Source organism: Zingiber officinale, chromosome 3B, assembly GCF_018446385.1.
Source record: "Zingiber officinale cultivar Zhangliang chromosome 3B, Zo_v1.1, whole genome shotgun sequence".
NCBI classification, from domain to species: domain Eukaryota; kingdom Viridiplantae; phylum Streptophyta; class Magnoliopsida; order Zingiberales; family Zingiberaceae; genus Zingiber; species Zingiber officinale.
The window spans coordinates 249,554-268,734 of record NC_055991.1 but is presented as its reverse complement, the minus strand read 5'-3'; the positions used below and the strand labels follow the sequence as shown (position 1 = coordinate 268,734).

The 19,181-nt window shown below is 39.4% G+C and overlaps 3 protein-coding genes across 3 annotated transcripts; 1 reads left to right on the top strand and 2 right to left on the bottom strand.

Moving 5' to 3' along the window:
- Positions 1-1,967: 1,967 nt before the first annotated feature.
- Positions 1,968-4,549, bottom strand: LOC122055302 (pentatricopeptide repeat-containing protein At1g03540-like). Its single transcript, XM_042616670.1, has 2 exons — positions 2,276-4,549; positions 1,968-2,180 (listed from the first exon to the last, which is right to left on the bottom strand). The coding sequence occupies exon 1, from the start codon at positions 4,020-4,022 to the stop codon at positions 2,283-2,285; it is 1,740 nt and encodes a 579-aa protein (XP_042472604.1). The 5' UTR covers positions 4,023-4,549; the 3' UTR covers positions 1,968-2,180; positions 2,276-2,282.
- Position 4,550: 1 nt separating this feature from the next.
- Positions 4,551-5,991, top strand: LOC122055303 (U-box domain-containing protein 8-like). The gene has a single exon (XM_042616671.1). It carries the CDS (start codon positions 4,630-4,632, stop codon positions 5,758-5,760), a length of 1,131 nt encoding a protein of 376 aa, XP_042472605.1. The 5' UTR covers positions 4,551-4,629; the 3' UTR covers positions 5,761-5,991.
- A 2,780-nt stretch (positions 5,992-8,771) lies between these two features.
- LOC122055304 (polyubiquitin-C) lies at positions 8,772-17,672 on the bottom strand. Its single transcript, XM_042616672.1, has 4 exons — positions 17,641-17,672; positions 16,068-17,202; positions 12,360-12,364; positions 8,772-10,105 (listed from the first exon to the last, which is right to left on the bottom strand). The coding sequence occupies exons 2-4, from the start codon at positions 17,200-17,202 to the stop codon at positions 8,960-8,962; spliced, it is 2,286 nt and encodes a 761-aa protein (XP_042472606.1). The 5' UTR covers positions 17,641-17,672; the 3' UTR covers positions 8,772-8,959.
- Positions 17,673-19,181: the final 1,509 nt, after the last annotated feature.

The following is a 19,181-nucleotide window of genomic DNA, read 5'->3' as shown; positions in this document are numbered from 1 at the left end:
ATAGTTTGTTCATCAAGAAACTTTTTGCCACTTCGAATATAGATCATCAACAAAAGTTTATCAGCCTCAGCAATGTGATCTTTTCAATTGCAAAGGAAGAATATCATGTATCTTTCATGAACTCCAAGTTAAAATATCTTCTATAGGCAGACTAGTGCATTTCATTTGCATACACATCAACTCTTTTCATTCCATGAGATAAATTGAAATTCAATCTTATGATTAATTTTGTCTGAAAGGTAGACGTGTCTTAGCGGTGATTCAAAAACATTAATGTTTGTTAACATATCATATCAGAGGCTATTTTTTTTTTTTTTGGATAATCTCTTTGTTCACTTATATTTTGTTGCCTCTAAAAGGATATTCATATATTTTCATAATTTATGATATTATCCATTTTAGTTCTACCCAAAAGATTTCATGTTAATAGAGATATCTTACATCCTTTTAAAATCTATGATCTTTTCCATATGTTTTCAATATAGGACTTTGATTGAATCCTAGCAATCCTCCCCTCAAACGAAGAACCAGAATTACTTTCATGGTCACTTGCTCCGGGCCTCCTCAAGAATATCTGTATCAGGTCACTCTTGACCTGCTCCAGGCCTTCCCGCAAGCATCCGGTCACCTTGACCTACTCACTTTGGGTCTAAGCTCTCATTGCTTTGTTCTTGGGCTCTATCCAAAATGTCTCATACTAATAGAGATATCTTATATCTTTTTAAACTCATGATCTTTTCTATATGTTTATAATGTGGGACTTTAATTGAATCCCAACAGATTTGTTGCTCGAGTTAATTCATACGAGATTCAAATTCCACGATGCAATATTCTGACTTGCGATTGAGGTATGGCTGAGCAAACCAACAAGCGACCTCACTGATCTCTCCGAGCTGATATGTTATCGTTGTCATTGAGAATAGGAGTGATCATTCAATTAATAACCGAACTAATCGAACCGTTTAAATCGAAATCCAACAAACTACTACTTCAAAATTCCATTTTGCTGCCTTTCGCATGATAGAATTCCAATCGATTTTGAAAACGTGAATATTATATCGGTAAATTTCAATGGTCAGAATCTGGCCAATAAGAATCTGAATATAAAGTGTTTCATTATTACATGCAATGTTAATTAATACATGTCAACCAAAAAATGAATATAAAAGATTTCATGCTGGCCAGATTCTAATTATTTAGTATTGTCTAATGTCTATATTATATTGGGAGATCATGTAAATGAATTTTAAACCGCTGTCATCATTCCTTCTCCTTTCTCCTTGTTCTCCGGGATGATGCTCCTATACTTTCTACTGCCAATCAAAGATTTGATAGCATTGAACATTTATATCGTTGTTATACATTATATGTGCGAAAAGTGTTTCACAACAGTTTGAGGTAGCATTTAGTACTCATTTCTTAGATTCTAGTTATATGGAAATATTTTTGAATACTTGTAAATGTTAAATTCTACTTTTAACTTCTATAACTTTTATTTAAAAGCTAAAAGGAGAATTGATATTTTTTTTCTTCTGCTTTTTTTTGTTATGGTTTAAAATTAAAAATTGACAATTATATCTTTAATAAAGAAGCTATTTTTTTGCTCTTACTTCAGTGATCATGTGAGTTAGCTCCCATCTTCAATGATCTTGTTGACCGTGGGAGCTTGGATGGAAAGTTCTTGCAGGATGCTTTATCCAGGTTTTCCACTAATACTCCAGTAATCAAGCTTTCACCTAAAGTAGCTGATAGCATCTAATATGTATTGTTACTAGTATTATTTCTTATCATCTTGAAAAGGAATAGTGATTTACCATCAACTACATGTGTGGTTTTCTTTATTTTTGGATTGGAAATGAAACAACAATGGCAGGTAGTTTGTCCCTTTGCCATTCAGGAAATACAATTATCTCTAGTGTACTATAATTGGAGAATGGAATTGCATTATATTTTATTTGGACCATCAAATAAGAGAATTTGCATGTCTTTACAGATGATTAATTTTAGCTTGCAACATCACCAAAGGCAAGGCAGTTTGATTAAGGCATTTTGAAGAAACAGTGTTCCATATATATTCTGCCGCACCATTTACATATCAAACAATCTGAAAAAGAAAATTGAACTCCTTCAGTGCGAAATCACACTTTTCCCAACATAACTCCACAAGAATCAACAAAACTCTGCAGAAATTGACCAATAAATAAATCACCACTTTTGAACTAAACAAATCTATGCAATTTTGAGCTCTGACTGAAGAATTTGTCAGAAAACAAACCATGTCGCTATGAAATATTTACAGCATGTGGAATTTGGTCTTCAGATTCTTCAGTATCCCTGCAAGTTATAGGGTTGGCCTCAATCCAGCTTCTACCAGGAGCTTTTCTCACACCCCTTTTTCTCATCATCTTCCTTATCTGCAAAGCCTCATTCCATCGACCAACCGTCTTGTACACATTGCCAAGAAGAACATAGCTCAGATGCTGCTCCGGCTCCAATTTCATCATCCTCCTTGCCACGCGCTCTGCCACGTCAACTCTCGCGTGGGTAGCACAGGCACCTAGAAGCGTCGCCCGTAAGGACGACTCACCTCTGCACTTCGAGTCATTTATCAACTCTTCGGCTTCTTCGAGTAGCCCAACTCGGCTCAAGAGATCAACCATGCAAGTGTAATGCTCGGTCCCTGGCACAATGTTGTAGTCTTGGCTCATTGATCTGAAGTGCCTCCTGCCTTCATCCACCAAACCTGAGTGGCTGCAAGCAAAGAGTAAACCAACAAAACTGATATAATCTGGCCGCATCCCTTGCTTCAACATTTCTTCGAACAGCTCGATGGCATGACTGCCTCTTCCATTTTGCGCAAAGCCAGAGATCATCGTGTTCCATGTGATCAAGTTTCTGGCTGAGATCTTAGCAAAAAGACGGTAGGCATAGTCCACAAGGCCGCATTTTGCATAAAGATCAATCAATGCAGATTCCACAATGACATATCTGCAACGGCTGATCCTTAGATACCTGCAGTGAACCTCCTTACCGTGTCTCACAGCTGCAAGGCCAGCACAAGCACGAAGTATTGTGCCATAGCTGTACTGCTCGTCGTCTTCCTTATCCATCGCCCGGAAGAGACTGAGAACAGCTTCGTAGTTCTTGGCTTCGCAGTACCCTCCAAGCAAGGCGCACCAGGACACTGCGTTTCTCTTCGGCATTTGATCGAACACCTTGCGTGCGTCACCCATTAGCCCGCATTTCGCATACATGTCGAGTGTGCTGCTCTCGACCACCACGTTGCCCCTGAGACCGTTTGTCAAAATCTTGGCGTGGACTTCCTTGCCCTGTTTCTGTCGACCTAAATTGCCCAACGCCTTCATGATTGTGCCGAAAGTGAATTCATCTGGAAGAACTCTGAGTGAGTTACTCGTCATTAAGCGGAAGAATCTCAAAGCTTCGGCGAACTCATCATTCCATGTCAACACCGAGACGATCGAGGTCCAACACACGGAGTCTGGCTCGAGCAATTCGTCGAACACCCGTCGTGCGTCTTCGATTGCATAGCTCCTGCCATACATGTAAACAAGAGCGCTCGCGATCACATGGTTCGTCTCGAACCCGCGGGGAAAGACCATGGCGTGGAGGCACCTACCGAGCCTGACGTCCTCAAGGTCGGAACTTGCCTTGACTGCGGCGGAAAGGGTGAAATCGTTAGGCTCGACGCCGCCGAAAGTTGACATTTTGACGAACATCCGAAGGGAATCTAGGGGACGACCGGTGCGGGAGTAACCGGAGACCATCGAGGTCCAGGAGACAACGTCTTTCACGGGCAAACCGTCGAACACGCGGCGGGTGGCGGAAACGTCGGGGCAGAGCTTGAAGTAGAGGGAGAGGAGGCTGTCGCCGACTAATCGGTGGGAGTCGAGTCCGTACTTGATGAGATGGGCGTGGAGCTGGAGGCCGTAGGAGAGGGAGCCGGAGTCTGCGGCGGCCTTGAGGCGGGCGGCGCTGTGGTGGGGCTTGAAGAACTGCCTCATCTACATGACGACACAAATTTCGTGATTTTCTAAAAGTATTTTAACAAATTCAAAATCCTCAAAAAAACCCACTTCCACACCATTTTATATAAATAATAATCAAAATCTACTTATTTTTAAATAACGTTTTTAACTTTTTCTGCCGCTGCGTTGCGTTGCCTGTTTACGAGGGAATCAATCGAGAGGGGATTCAAATCGATGGCTTGTTTACCGGACACAGTTCAGCGTACCACGCGCTTGCTTTGCGACATCATTTCATCTGCTGACCTACTCATAGCCACGTGGAAGCTTACGAATGGATTTTAGTACAGTACGTGTGTACATCTCTGAACAGTGGATCCGAAGACCATTCATCTCTCACTATCAAGCCAGTTGGCAAAGCGCGTATCATACAATTTATCCTTTCACCCTTGCATTTACGGATTTATAAAACTATGCCAATTTTTTATTTTTTTAATGGACTAGTAAATTTAGCACATTATCAAATTATTATAGCATTTAATTTATTTATTTATTTTGTGCCTATTTTGATCGTGCCGTTTTATTGCCGTCTCTTCTCAGTGAAGTTGGAGTAACTCGGGTTTCCGGTGGAGAAACAGAGGAATTTATGAAAGAGACGGAGGTGAAGTTACCGGATGACTTCCGGTGCCCGATCTCGCTCGAGGTGATGACTGATCCGGTCATTTTATCCTCTGGCCACACTTTCGACCGCGCCTCCATCCAGCGGTGGCTCGACGCCGGTAACCGCACCTGTCCGGTCACCAACCTTCCGCTCCCCGCTTCCCCATCGCTCATCCCCAACCACGCTCTCCGCAGCCTCATCTCCTCCTTCCTCCCCGGCGGCCTCCCGGCCGCCTCCACCTCCGGCCACCACCTCGACTCCCTCCTCCTAGCTCGTCTCTCCTTCCCTTCCGACGCCGCCACCCTCGCCGCCGTCCTCCGCCTCGCCCAAGACGGAGGCGGCGCCGGGTTTCGCCGCCTCGTCGCCGACTCCGGCGCCGTCTCCGTTCTCCTCCGCCACGCGCCCGCCGCCGACCGCCCCGATCTACAGGACCTCGCGCTCCGCGCCCTGATTCACGTCTCCCTCGACGGGGACGACGCCCGGCTCGGCCTCCTCGCGGAGGGCGCCCTCGACCCCGTCGTCTCGGCCCTCCGCGGCGGCCCTGCCGCCGCACTCGCCGCCACGCTCCTCACCAGCCTCGCCGTCGTCGACGTCAACAAGGCCACCATCGGCGCCCACCCCGCCGCGATCCCCGGCCTAGCGACGCTACTCCGCGGCCACGACGGCCGGCAGCGGAGGGAGGCGGCCACGGCGCTCTACGAGCTGTGCAAGTTCGCCGGGAACAGACCCCGTGCTGTTCGTGCTGGAACCGTGGCGCCGCTCCTCCATTTCGCCGGCGAGGGGTCGGAGAGAGCCGTGCAGGTCCTGGCACTCCTCGCCAAGTGCCGAGAGGGAAAGGACGAGATGAGGAAGACGGTTGGATTCGTTAGGGCACTGACCGACGTCGTTAGAACTGGGAGCCCCCGGGGCGTGGAGCACGGCCTGTCGGTCCTTAACCTGGTCTGCTCCGATTGCCAAGAAATGGCTTTGGAAGCCATCGGAGAAGGGGTCTCGGGCCTCTGCTCTGTTTTAGCCGGCGACATGGATCCAAAGATCGGGAGAAACGCGACGGAATTGCTTCTGAGACTGGAAATTCTCTCTTCTCCTTGCATGACGCCCAACAGAAGAGATCGGTAAAGAAGGCAAAGCTGCTTGCTTGATCCCATCGTGTCTTTAAAATCTGGAAGATTTATGGAATGAGCTATAAATGGTAAAGAGATCATTAAGCAGAATTAGGGCCATCCATGTTATTATAATTTCTAATTATATAGAACTAATTTCAATTCAGCTGAATGAATTGAATTACTAAAGTATTGTTGTTGTTGTTGTTTTGATATTAAATTCAAAGTATCTGCAAAGTATCTTCAATAAAAAAATAAAAGAAAAATCAATTCCCAATTGTGAAAACAACCCTACTAAAAACTTAGTCAAGACTCAAGAGGATTTCAAAAGAAGCCGCAGAAGACGGCCTCAGCTGTGATCCATTGTAACTTGACAAAAGAACTGCATAGCTTAATAAAGACTGGCCAAAGTAAGAGTAACATCACTTAAGGGTGCAAATGAGTCTAACCGTTATGAGTCACTCTTGAGCGGCTCAATCAAAGTTCGACTCGAATTCAAACTAACTCGTTTAACATTCGAGCTGAGCTCGAGCTCATTTAACGCTGGCTCGAGGGTTCGTTGAGACTTATCAAGACAGGTTAATTTAATATTTTAATAATTAAAATTATTATTACTTTTAAAATGAAAACTAAGTTAAAGGGAAGTTTATGATTAAAACATGTCATTTGGTGTATTTGAGATATACAATTTGAATCCCTACTCGAACAAGCTTTTAATTTATTTTTTCAAGTCAAACTTGAGCTTCACTCGGGCTCAAACTCAAAAATTCAATCGAGTTCGAGCACAAGTCAAGCTATATAATTTTCTCGAATTCGGCTGGGCTCGATTACAGTCCTAACATGACTGTCGCCATTTGTTGGCAGCAAAAAGATAAAAGTAGTCCTCACTATTTGAAAGGGAAGGGAGGTAAAATTTTAAACAGTGTGCGGCCGCAGCCATTCGAGAGAGCTCCGCGCCCAATTAAGCTCAACGTCTGATCCGAGAGCCAATCTATTTGGCCTGGTATGTTTATCGAGGATTATTTTTTGGGCTATGAAAAAAAAAGACAGAAAAGCATAATTTTAAAGATCAGCCACTTATTTCGATCATGACTTAGTTTTTTAATAACATAAAAGTATTTAAAATTAAGGTGATATATCACCATCAAGTGCCAAAATCAAATGCAAATTATATATTTAGATGGAACTTTTTAAAAAAAAATATGGAAGAACTGATAAATATTAGTTTTAATTCAATTTAACTAAACTTTTATTCCCCTTAGAAATGAGTAATTCATTCAAAACCAAATTGAAAAAACAAATCAAAATCGATTAAATTAGTTTTTTTACAATTCGAACCGACCGAACATTATTATTAAAATTAAGTAAATTAACTTATAAAATATTGATTAATCCACTGGATTACCTAATTAATGGATTAGTCTTCTGAGTAAAAAAAATTGTTATATTCAATTAGCTGAATCAATAACTAATATAAGAATATTATATCAAAATTAATTATAAAAGTTGTCTGCAACAAATTAGCAGTAGGGATCCTATGGTCTGCAAATTGCGGATCAGGAGATGATCCACTGATGAGGGCCTTAAATATGGATGGACCCTATCTTTAAATAAGTGGGATCCATCTAAATCAAAGGTCCTTATGTAGTGGATCATCCCCTAGTCCGTAATTTGCGGACCAGAAGATCTGCTCTCACAAATTAGCGACTCAAACAAATCAAACTCAAATATACCGTTAGGATGAGATGAAACTTATTTCAATTATAATGCCTTGACCTAACGAAATGAGTTGAACTTATGATGCCAGCCCGTGATAACTCAAGGGGTACCGTATTATGTCATGATTAATAAACAATTTATCATGTCTTTGATATGGATAATATCTAAATATTAAATACGTTTTCTATATGATACATATAAATAAAAAATATATATATATTGAGAAAAATAAAAAAATAACTTATTCTTCTTCTGTAAAAAATTCTTCTAATAATGTCGAACTTAATCTTTGCAAAAAATTACGTGCTGAACTTTTACGTTTACAAGTCAAAGTTCAAGCACATGAAAATCGAAGTATATATTTCTACAAACTCTATGTTTTTTGAGGACCCACTATGATAGTAAGGAAGTTTTTTATATATCCAACCAAATCTATTAATAATATCATAATCTCCTAAATCGGTCAAAATTAATTTACTAATAGGATAACTAGATACGGTACAAAATTTAGTTTTAAAATAAATCATAAATCAATTATAATAAATAAAAATATTAGATGGTCTAAGGTTGTAAATCTATCAAAAAAAACATTTCGATAAATTGCAAATCACGAATCATATGAAATCTTAATAAACATACAAAATAAGTCAAAAATAAAAGATTTCTATATTATTTGGAATAATTTTGGCATCCTATAATATATCAAACGATATAGTCTATTTAATAGAATTATATTATCGATGGAGTATTGGATAAAGAGGAAAACTTTTTTTTTTTTTTTTTTTTTTTGCGTCGATCATGATTTTCCATAGTACAATTTTTGTTAAGCAAATAAACTAACCCAAGAAGAATCGAGTTAGCTTTTGAGTAAACTCACATGATCCCTTGCACTACTTAAACTCACATGGTCCCTTGCACTAAGGTCCTAGTTGTTCATTGTGCAAGTTTGTTTTTGGCCAGAGCTAGCAATTAGATGGCTCCAAATAGTTCATTTGCTAATTGGAAAGCAAGTGGCTGGTGGCTGTCTGCAAATACCTTACAAGTTCAAGTGCATTAGAATTAAGCTTGAATGCTGCAAATGCAACTTAAAATGTCTACATTTCCTCTTTCTAGGCTTCAAGTAATACCCAAATAAGATCAAGATTATATTTCAGAATAAGATATTTCTTAATCCAACATCAATATTTAAAAGCAAATTTTAAAATAAATGATATTGGCATGATGCCAATATTGGATCACATGAAAATCGAGTACAATTTCAACACGAGCCAAAAACCACAAATACAAAAGCCACAGAAGAACAAGCAGTTCAAACAGTAAACATAGTTGCAGAATTGCATTATACTAATTACAAAGCAAGTCATTATAGTGGTTTGAACCAAACGTAAGAGTAGCGGACGACAATAAAAGCCAACACGACAACCAATCACTTCATCAACTTTGGACTCCCAAACGACTAGAATAAAACTCCATGACAACAAAGGAAGCAGAGCTTCTCACTGACCACCACGGAGGCGAAGGACCAGGTGAAGGGTGGACTCCTTTTGAATGTTGTAGTCTGCCAGGGTGCGGCCGTCTTCCAGCTGCTTCCCAGCGAAGATGAGCCTCTGCTGATCCGGCGGAATACCCTCCTTATCTTGGATTTTAGCTTTGACATTATCGATTGTGTCGGAGCTCTCTACCTCCAGAGTGATGGTCTTCCCAGTGAGAGTTTTCACAAAAATTTGCATCCCTCCCCTCAGCCTCAGCACCAAGTGAAGGGTGGACTCCTTCTGAATGTTGTAGTCTGCCAGGGTGCGACCGTCCTCCAACTGCTTGCCGGCGAAGATGAGCCTTTGCTGATCCGGAGGGATGCCCTCCTTGTCCTGAATCTTCGCCTTCACATTGTCAATGGTGTCGGAGCTCTCCACCTCGAGAGTGATGGTCTTGCCGGTGAGGGTCTTCACGAAAATCTGCATGCCGCCGCGGAGGCGTAGCACGAGGTGGAGGGTAGACTCCTTTTGAATGTTGTAATCGGCCAAGGTGCGGCCGTCCTCGAGCTGTTTGCCGGCAAAGATCAACCTTTGCTGATCCGGGGGGATGCCTTCCTTGTCCTGGATCTTGGCCTTTACATTGTCAATAGTGTCGGAGCTCTCCACCTCGAGGGTGATTGTCTTACCGGTCAAGGTTTTGACGAAGATCTGCATGCCACCACGGAGACGGAGGACAAGGTGGAGGGTAGATTCCTTCTGGATATTGTAATCAGCCAAGGTGCGGCCGTCCTCCAGTTGCTTGCCGGCAAAGATCAACCTTTGCTGGTCCGGAGGGATGCCTTCCTTGTCCTGAATCTTGGCTTTGACGTTGTCTATGGTATCCGAGGATTCCACCTCGAGGGTGATTGTCTTGCCAGTTAGGGTTTTGACAAAAATTTGCATGCCGCCCCGAAGCCGGAGCACGAGGTGGAGGGTCGACTCCTTTTGGATGTTGTAGTCCGCGAGGGTGCGGCCGTCCTCAAGTTGCTTACCGGCAAAGATCAGCCTTTGCTGGTCGGGAGGGATTCCCTCCTTGTCCTGGATCTTGGCCTTTACGTTATCGATCGTGTCCGAAGACTCCACCTCGAGGGTGATGGTCTTGCCAGTGAGAGTTTTAACAAAGATCTGCATCTGATTGGGGCAACAAAGAATAATCAGCAGGGATCTAAACGAATTGGAAACTCCTAAATTCAAGCCTAGATCGAAGAACAAAACAAAATAATTTCTCGAAAAAGAGAACTCGAATTATTACAACCAGAAAGATCCTAAAAACTACAGATCAATAGCAGATCGAAGATATAAATAAACAATCTTCAGAAAAAAGAATTCCAACTATAGCAAATCAGGAAAATCATAAAATCTTCAGACCAATACCCAACTCCTTCCCCAAAACGCTATTCAAAATCGAATCGATGGATCCGCAAAAAGAAAGAGAGAATGCAAAACAAAAAAAAACATATTGAGAATAAAATCTCAAAATTTAACTCGATCGACAAAAGATATAAAAAAGAGAAGAATTAACCTACAAAAGGTGCACAGGAGCAAAAGCATACCTTGATGGAAGAGGAGAGACTGAAAAGGCTCTGGAATTGTTAGTACAAGGCTCATCAAGGCATAGACGGAATTTATAGCAGTGGCTGGGATATGAACACAAACCGGTCAGGTTACCGCCGGCCATATCGGAAGATATATGAGCCGTGTCAAATTAGCTAACTGCCGCGTCGTTGTCGGCAGACCACAAAATTATAACAATATACTCGGAGAGACTGTACAGTGGAACACCCGCTGGGGTCCAGGGCCTTGTTTCCCAATCAATAAACGGGTATCAAACATAATTAAAAAATCTTTCGTGACTAACGATGACGTCATCATGACTAAGGCCCTGGACCCCAGCGGGTGTTCATGAATGGAACAACCGCTGGGGTCCAGGGCCGATTTGTCCGTTAGGTCGTAGATCGAGTCGTGGTCAGATCCGGAGGCTTCGCCAAGAAATGAATTTTAATTGGTTTAGAATAAATCTAAGTTTAAAAAAAAAAAAAAACACAAGGATTGCATTGCTTGTTCACGTTTGTTTTTTTAAATTTATTTCTAATTATTGCTTTTGTATAAATATTTTTAGATGCCTTCTTTTATATTGTAATTTTGTAAGAGATATTTAATACATATCTAAAAATTTAGAAATATTAGAAGAGGCAACAGTTCAATGCCAAACTAATCATTCTTTATATATATATATATATATATAATAAATCTAAGTTTTTTTTTAAAAAAAAAAACACAAGCATTGCATTGCTTGTTCACGTTTGTTTTTTTAAATTTATTTCTAATTATTGCTTTTGTATAAATATTTTTAGATGCCTTCTTTTATATTGTAATTTTGTAAGAGATATTTAATACATATCTAAAAATTTAGAAATATTAGAAGAGGCAACAGTTCAATGCCAAACTAATCATTCTTTATATATATATATATATATAATAAATCTAAGTTTTTTTTTTTAAAAAAAAAACACAAGCATTGCATTGCTTGTTCACGTTTGTTTTTTTAAATTTATTTCTAATTATTGCTTTTGTATAAATATTTTTAGATGCCTTCTTTTATATTGTAATTTTGTAAGAGATATTTAATACATATCTAAAAATTTAGAAATATTAGAAGAGGCAACAGTTCAATGCCAAACTAATATTCTTTATATATATATATATATATATATATATATAAATGCTAGCTTGCGGTGCTTATGTTGCGGCATCGGTCCACGTATATATATATACGTCATATATATATATATATATACTGCCTTCCTGATCGATCTCTGGACCGATCAGGAGGTTCCCTGATCGATCAGGAAGATAGTCCGCACCGATGCCACAGTCCGCACCGACCCTTATCAGCGTTGTTTTTTTTTCATGTGTTGATAAAGTATTGTGTGTATAGATGCAAGTTGCCTTTTGGTTGTGTGGATCTACTAAAGTTTTAATTAACACAATTTCATTTTATTTTTCTAACAAGGTGTTTTGTCAACTAGCAGTAACATAAAACTCGTCGTTTGGATTTGAGTTTTTTTGTAATTGGTTTCTTGGATCAAGAGGGAAAATAATATTCACCCTTTCCCTTGTGCTCGTTTTAACTTTCAAGTGTTAGTTTGATTAGTAATTAGTGTGCAGATCTTGGATCAAGAGTAAAGATTGATACTTCATTTGACCAACGCTTTCTACTATGCTCGTGTTCTTCTTAGGGTTGTGTACTTATTTGTGTAAATAATCTTTTACAAGAGAACAATGTTAATCATGGTACAACAATTTGTACTTATTTGAATCGTAACCCTTGGTAACTAATTTGTCAATTGTTAATGGTTTGTATAGATATTATAGAGTTAAAGACACCACCTATGTGCGAGTGTGGGAATGAGGCCATGATCTTTTAAGTAACATGTGTTTTCTTCCGCACATGTACTTTTGAGTTTATATGTGGATTTCCACGTATATTTGTCCCTGGGATTGCTGCCCGCATTGCATTTTCCGCCCGGCTCTAAATTCATTCTCACTTTTCCATCCCTTGTTGATAACATCTTTTAGGGCTTGAATTAAAACTTCTTCTTCATGTGCACTCTAGGTACGTCGTGTTTTTTTTTGCTTTCTTGCCTTTTCCAACTAGACTCCCAGATGTTGATCCACTATCCATAGCTACCCAGCCGATAACCTCTCATTCCTATAAAAAAAAAGATATGAGATGTGTGAAGTATGTTGACAAATATGCAGCACGTAACTATCATGTAATTCATACATCAGTAGATAATATCATAAAATAATAAACATAGAATCCATAAAGGACATTAGTACATATCTAACAAAATAAAGTGACTAAAGTTTGAAATATATCAATTAATTATTATTAATTATTCCACAATAACATTGCAAAGTTATCTCTCCAAGTATCCCAGTCGTCTGAGGAGTCAAAACTGATTATGTAATCATCTTCCGTGTCATGACTCGGGCTACCAACATCCTCATCGACTTCTTCCATAGGATCATTGGGCATCTGTGATTGGATGAAATTGTGTAATAGAATACAAGCCATTATGATTTTGTTTTGTGCTTTCAACAGGTAGAAGGATAGACTTCGAAGGATAGCTCATCTCTTTTTCAACAACCCAAACACTCTTTCAATGACATTGCGAGCTTGAGAGTGCCTCCAATTAAATAACCCCTTGTAATTTTGTGGTTCGACTGCACGGTTGCCCCAAACATCCCTATGATATCTTACTTGTTTGTATGGAGTTAAGAATCCCCCAACATTTGCATATCCATTATCACATAGATAATAATACCCTGCATTAATAGGTAAATATTACGATTGTACTATTTAGGAAATATTTTTGTAATATCTTTCTGTTAATTCAACTAAAAAGGATATACAAGTAGTTACATCACCTCTTGGAACTTTTAATAATCATCACAAGTCAATGCATCACTAAGAACTCTAGCATTTGCTGCAGATCCCTCCCACCCAGTAGGCACGCAGATAAAGTTCATATCGCGGTCACAAACCCCCAAAACATTAACCGCAATAGTACCTTTTCTTGTTCTATATTTCGCCTTATCTCGGATTGGAATATGTACAGGGATATATATTCCATCCAAGGTATCAAGACATCCCTGAATTAAATTATAATACAAATAATAATGTTATGTTACTATCTTTATATTAACGATACATTCAACAATAAAACTCATAAAATAATAAAAAGGATTCAATATATTATTTTGAACCATTTCCAACTTTCATTAGTGCAACTATCATATATAGGCCCAGACTTCACTAATAGTATTGGATGTAATTTCAGAATTGATCACATAACTTCATAAAAATATGTGTTAATTGTCTGTCCACTGCATACATAATCATGACCAATAACTCGATTTTTTTTATGATGCGCCAATATAGATAGAAACATGGCTGCCTTATCTTGAATTCGTACATATCTAAAATCTACCAACCCTCCGATAATTGTTAGCAAGTAACACAACCGTGCAAATGCATTCTGATTCATCCTCAAGTTTACCACGCATTAAACATCTCCTACTTCAACAATCCTATGCAAATGATCCAATTGTGCATTAATTCTTTGTGTCAAGGTGTACGAGGCTAGTGTTGTACGAGGCTCACGACGTTGCTTTTTGAGTAATCTCATCCGATGTTGTGTTAAAAGACATAACAACAAAAAAATTCAACAATCCTATGCAAATGATTCAATTGTGCATTAATTCATTGTGTCAAAGTGTACGAGGCTAGTGTTGTACGAGGCTCACGACGTCGCTTTTTGAGTAATCTCATCCGATGTCGTGTTAAAAGACATAACAACAAAAAATTTCGACAAAGTATTTGATGTAGCACCACAAGAAGTACGAGGTTTCTATGTCTAATGTCCATCTTCCAAAGATAAGCCCTATCATCTTGTCCACTAAACTTTCTCACCAATCACCAAGATAATTTGAAGAAACACATATGAGTCTTGATGAACAATCAAACATAACGAGTGATTCGAACACCACGAACATATGATATACCCTACGAAAAAATGAAACTCTCGTTACATAAAAATCATCCTACATCTTATCCACTAACGAACGATTCAATCTCACTAGAAACAACTCAATCTCAACAAGCAATAAGTTAACAACTCGATATTGGAAATTGTAATATTAAAAACCCAACAATATCTAAGATGCTATCTTAGATGCAATCAAGAAAGTTTAGAGGACAACCTACTAAACTTCGTCCAAAACAATAAAAATTCGGACAATAAAATGGAAAAAAGAAGTCCAAAACAATAAAAATCCAAATAATAAAATGGGAAAAAGAACGTCAAACAAGAACCCAAAAACAACACTGTAGTAATAGAGAATGTGAGACAACAACAAATAATAACAATGATCAGATAACTTCAGAAATTAGTAGATTTTGTAGAGATCAAGCCCACCGAAGAGGCGTCGCAACATTTGAATCCACCCGCAAATTGTTTCTCCACACTTTTGTGCTGTTGGTATAGAAATGAGAAGATGAGAAGACGAGCAAAAGGTACGATTTAGTTTTTGTTGTAGGACAAAGGGTAAAAATGTCCTTTTAACTAGTTATCATGCTTACTATTTAATTTGGGATTATTAATAACTTCTTCTAAGTGTGATTGATTTTCTAACTGCTATAGTATTTTAATCAACCTCTACAATTATCAATAATTTTTTAAAAAATCAGTCAAACATGAATTTAACTTGTAATCCTATCTAATCCACGATACCAAACAGGGCCTTAGTTGAGTAGTTGGAGGATGTAATATAGAAGTTGGTGGATTGGTTTGACCAAGAAGTGGTCTTCTTGGTCAGGGTATATGATTTTTTTACACATTCTAATCCCAAGGAGTGGTTTGAGTATGAATAGTGTGGAAGAAGAATGTGGCTACATATGGCATACCTTCAATCACAGATCTACAAAGAATAATGTGGCTATATATGAGATGTCTACCTAGAGGATGAGAGTTGCAGAAGAGTATAAATAGTAGTTTGATAGTAGGCAAAAAAAATTAAATGGTTATAAATTCTTGATACTATATCAAACATGAACCACTCGTAAGTCCGTCTATTACTCTCATAGTCTCATTTCATGTTTATATATTTTTAATAAAATTGTTTCTGAAATCTAATTCCATAAAAATAATACCATAAACATCGTATTTAAACATTGTGAAAAAAATAAATTGAATGTGACTCAATTTTTAACCAAGGCACATCAGCTTCTGGCGGCAAGCACAAGCAAGAAGATGAGGATTTAAGTAACCAAAGTGCGGGAGCTTTGGTGAGAATTTCAACAAATAATATAGAACATAGTATTATCATTATCATACTTGATTAAGAAACAGTATTATACTTTAATGCATAGTTTGCATTACACTGAAGTTTGAACATGAAACCGGCCGGCGTCACCGGATTATTATAAAACGACTTACTTAACACACAATATCACTAGAACAGAGACATTGATGACAGCCCCAGCCGGAGGTGTGATCGTTGGAAGGAAGACGAGTTCACTGGCCACCACGGAGGCGAAGGACCAGGTGAAGGGTAGACTCCTTTTGAATGTTGTAATCCGCCAGGGTGCGCCCGTCCTCCAGCTGCTTCCCAGCGAAGATGAGCCTCTGCTGATCCGGCGGAATCCCCTCCTTGTCCTGGATTTTAGCTTTGACATTGTCGATTGTGTCCGAGCTCTCTACCTCCAGGGTGATCGTTTTGCCAGTGAGGGTCTTCACGAAGATTTGCATCCCTCCCCTCAGCCTCAGCACCAAATGAAGGGTGGACTCCTTCTGGATGTTGTAGTCTGCCAGGGTGCGGCCATCCTCCAACTGCTTGCCGGCGAATATGAGCCTTTGCTGATCCGGAGGGATGCCCTCCTTGTCCTGAATCTTGGCCTTCACGTTGTCAATGGTGTCGGAGCTCTCCACCTCGAGAGTGATGGTCTTGCCGGTGAGGGTCTTCACGAAAATCTGCATGCCGCCGCGGAGGCGGAGCACGAGGTGGAGGGTAGACTCCTTTTGAATGTTGTAATCGGCCAAGGTGCGGCCGTCCTCAAGCTGTTTGCCGGCGAAGATCAACCTTTGCTGATCCGGGGGGATGCCCTCCTTGTCCTGGATCTTGGCCTTCACGTTGTCAATAGTGTCGGAACTCTCCACCTCGAGGGTGATGGTCTTGCCGGTCAAGGTTTTGACGAAGATCTGCATGCCACCACGGAGACGGAGGACAAGGTGGAGAGTGGATTCCTTCTGGATGTTGTAATCGGCCAAGGTGCGGCCGTCCTCCAGTTGCTTGCCGGCAAAGATCAACCTTTGCTGGTCCGGAGGGATGCCTTCCTTGTCCTGAATCTTCGCTTTGACGTTGTCGATCGTATCGGAGGATTCGACCTCGAGCGTGATCGTCTTGCCGGTGAGGGTCTTGACGAAGATCTGCATGCCACCACGCAGACGGAGAACAAGGTGGAGGGTCGACTCCTTTTGGATGTTGTAATCCGCGAGAGTGCGGCCGTCCTCGAGTTGCTTACCGGCAAAGATCAGCCTTTGCTGGTCGGGAGGGATTCCTTCCTTGTCCTGGATCTTCGCCTTTACGTTATCGATCGTGTCCGAGGACTCCACCTCGAGGGTGATGGTCTTGCCGGTGAGGGTCTTCACGAAGATCTGCATCTGATCCAAGTAACAAAAACGAACACAATTAATGAAACCTAAACCTGCAATTCCCGATTTCCAATCTAGATCTCGAAAAACGTTAATTTACAGTAAAATCATCAACAACTTAAACCACAAATCATAGAATAAGAACAAAAACAAAAAATCGAAACTAGAAAAAAGCAATCTTATAGAACACCTAAAATAAGAAGATCGTGTTCGAATATAAACAATTATGTTTCCGAAACTTTTCCTTACGAGGAAGATTCAAAAGGAAAAACTAGATCGGTAACAAAATTAGCCCATAAAAGATTCAAAACGAAAGATCAAATCGGTAAACCATACGAAAGTTTAGGATTTCTACCAAATAAACGACGAAATAAAATATATGAAATCAGAAAATAAGGAAAAAAAAAATCAGAATAAGAAAAAGAAGAATAAAGAAAAGTTTAGTACCTTGAACCGGAGCAAAAGACTCGCAACCTAGCGATTAGAGGAGATTGAATAGAATTGGCGATTTGAAAGGCTGCCAAAGGTTCCAATTTATAGCAACTCTTGGGATACAAAACACCGTAGGTGAAGTTACCATTATCCAATTTTAGGCTTCTGCTAGCGTTACCTAACACGTCGACGCCGACGTCGTAGGAGACTTATCTCAAAAGCGACCGGTGCGCGGTGTCTTCGTACGCAACTTCCCAATTTCTACCTTTCCACACACGTGGGGCCATGCCTACACTGCCCTGTAAATCGAGGGTGCACTTTTGGGTAAGAAAATTTAATAACCTTTTAAATGTAAGGGATGCTTCTTTGATGATTCAATTGCCTGTGTTTGACGGCTACTTTGCCTTTGCTTGTGATACTACTTTATCTTTTGTACCAAGATAAAGTATTATCTTTGGCGACGGCTAGCTTTAGGAGCGCATCACAAATTTGGTATCGCAATCTATTTGAATACGGGTAGATTTGGTAAATTTCTAAATCAATCAAAGAATCCATTGATTTATACCGTCCATAGTGATGGACACCCTTAAAAAATTTCTATAATACCACTATCAAACAAATTTATCAACTTCTTCTTAAAGGTTTATATTTTTTCATCATATATATATTTTTTATCTCTCTTTCATATTTAATATAATTAAATTTTTATAGAATTTAAATCCATAAATGACTACCACTCGTAATAAGATTAATAATTAAAAAATATATAAATATTATCATATATCAAATAAAAAATATAACATTATCACAATTAATAATTTTTTTTAATGATTACAACTGTATCGTTCCTAGATCAGTTGATTATCACGTAGCTCATAATTTTTCCGGAGTTATTCTTGGAATTCTTGGGTGGAGCCTTAAAATATTTGTGACAGGAGATCTCCTTCATTATCCGACCAATTGACTACTACATCTCCCTCATTCTCAATAATCATGTTGTCCAAAATAATACATGTATACATGATATCTTTCAAATATCCTTGTACCAAAATTGTACTAGACCTCTTATCATTAGTTACCCAACTAGATTGGAGTACTCCAAATGCCTGCTCGACATCCTTTCTCGCGGCCTCCTGTCGTTCCTTAGATATGTCCCGTATTGTTCTGACGTATATCAAGATTCAGTCTACGGTTCATATTTCGTCGACCAATCCTTCCTAATTCACATCTTTGTTGAAAAAATTTCTTTTGTAATTCCTTACATAAGAACTCAGAAAATATCGGATCCTCGCCTACACAAGCAAATTGTTGATAAAATTCCAAAATAGCACTTTCTTTTGACCCAATCTTTTTTTTCTCCTTATCATTCAGATTAAGGAAAGACAAGAAAATTTCAGGGTAACAAACATTATCCAGAATTTCTCTTAGATTCGAACCCATAGCCGACGATAGAACTAGAATAGATATTTTTTGTTTCATTATGATGAGTACCTACGGATTGTTGAAACAACTGTCATCCAACGCTTATTCAACTTCTGTTGATGTGTAATTGAAGT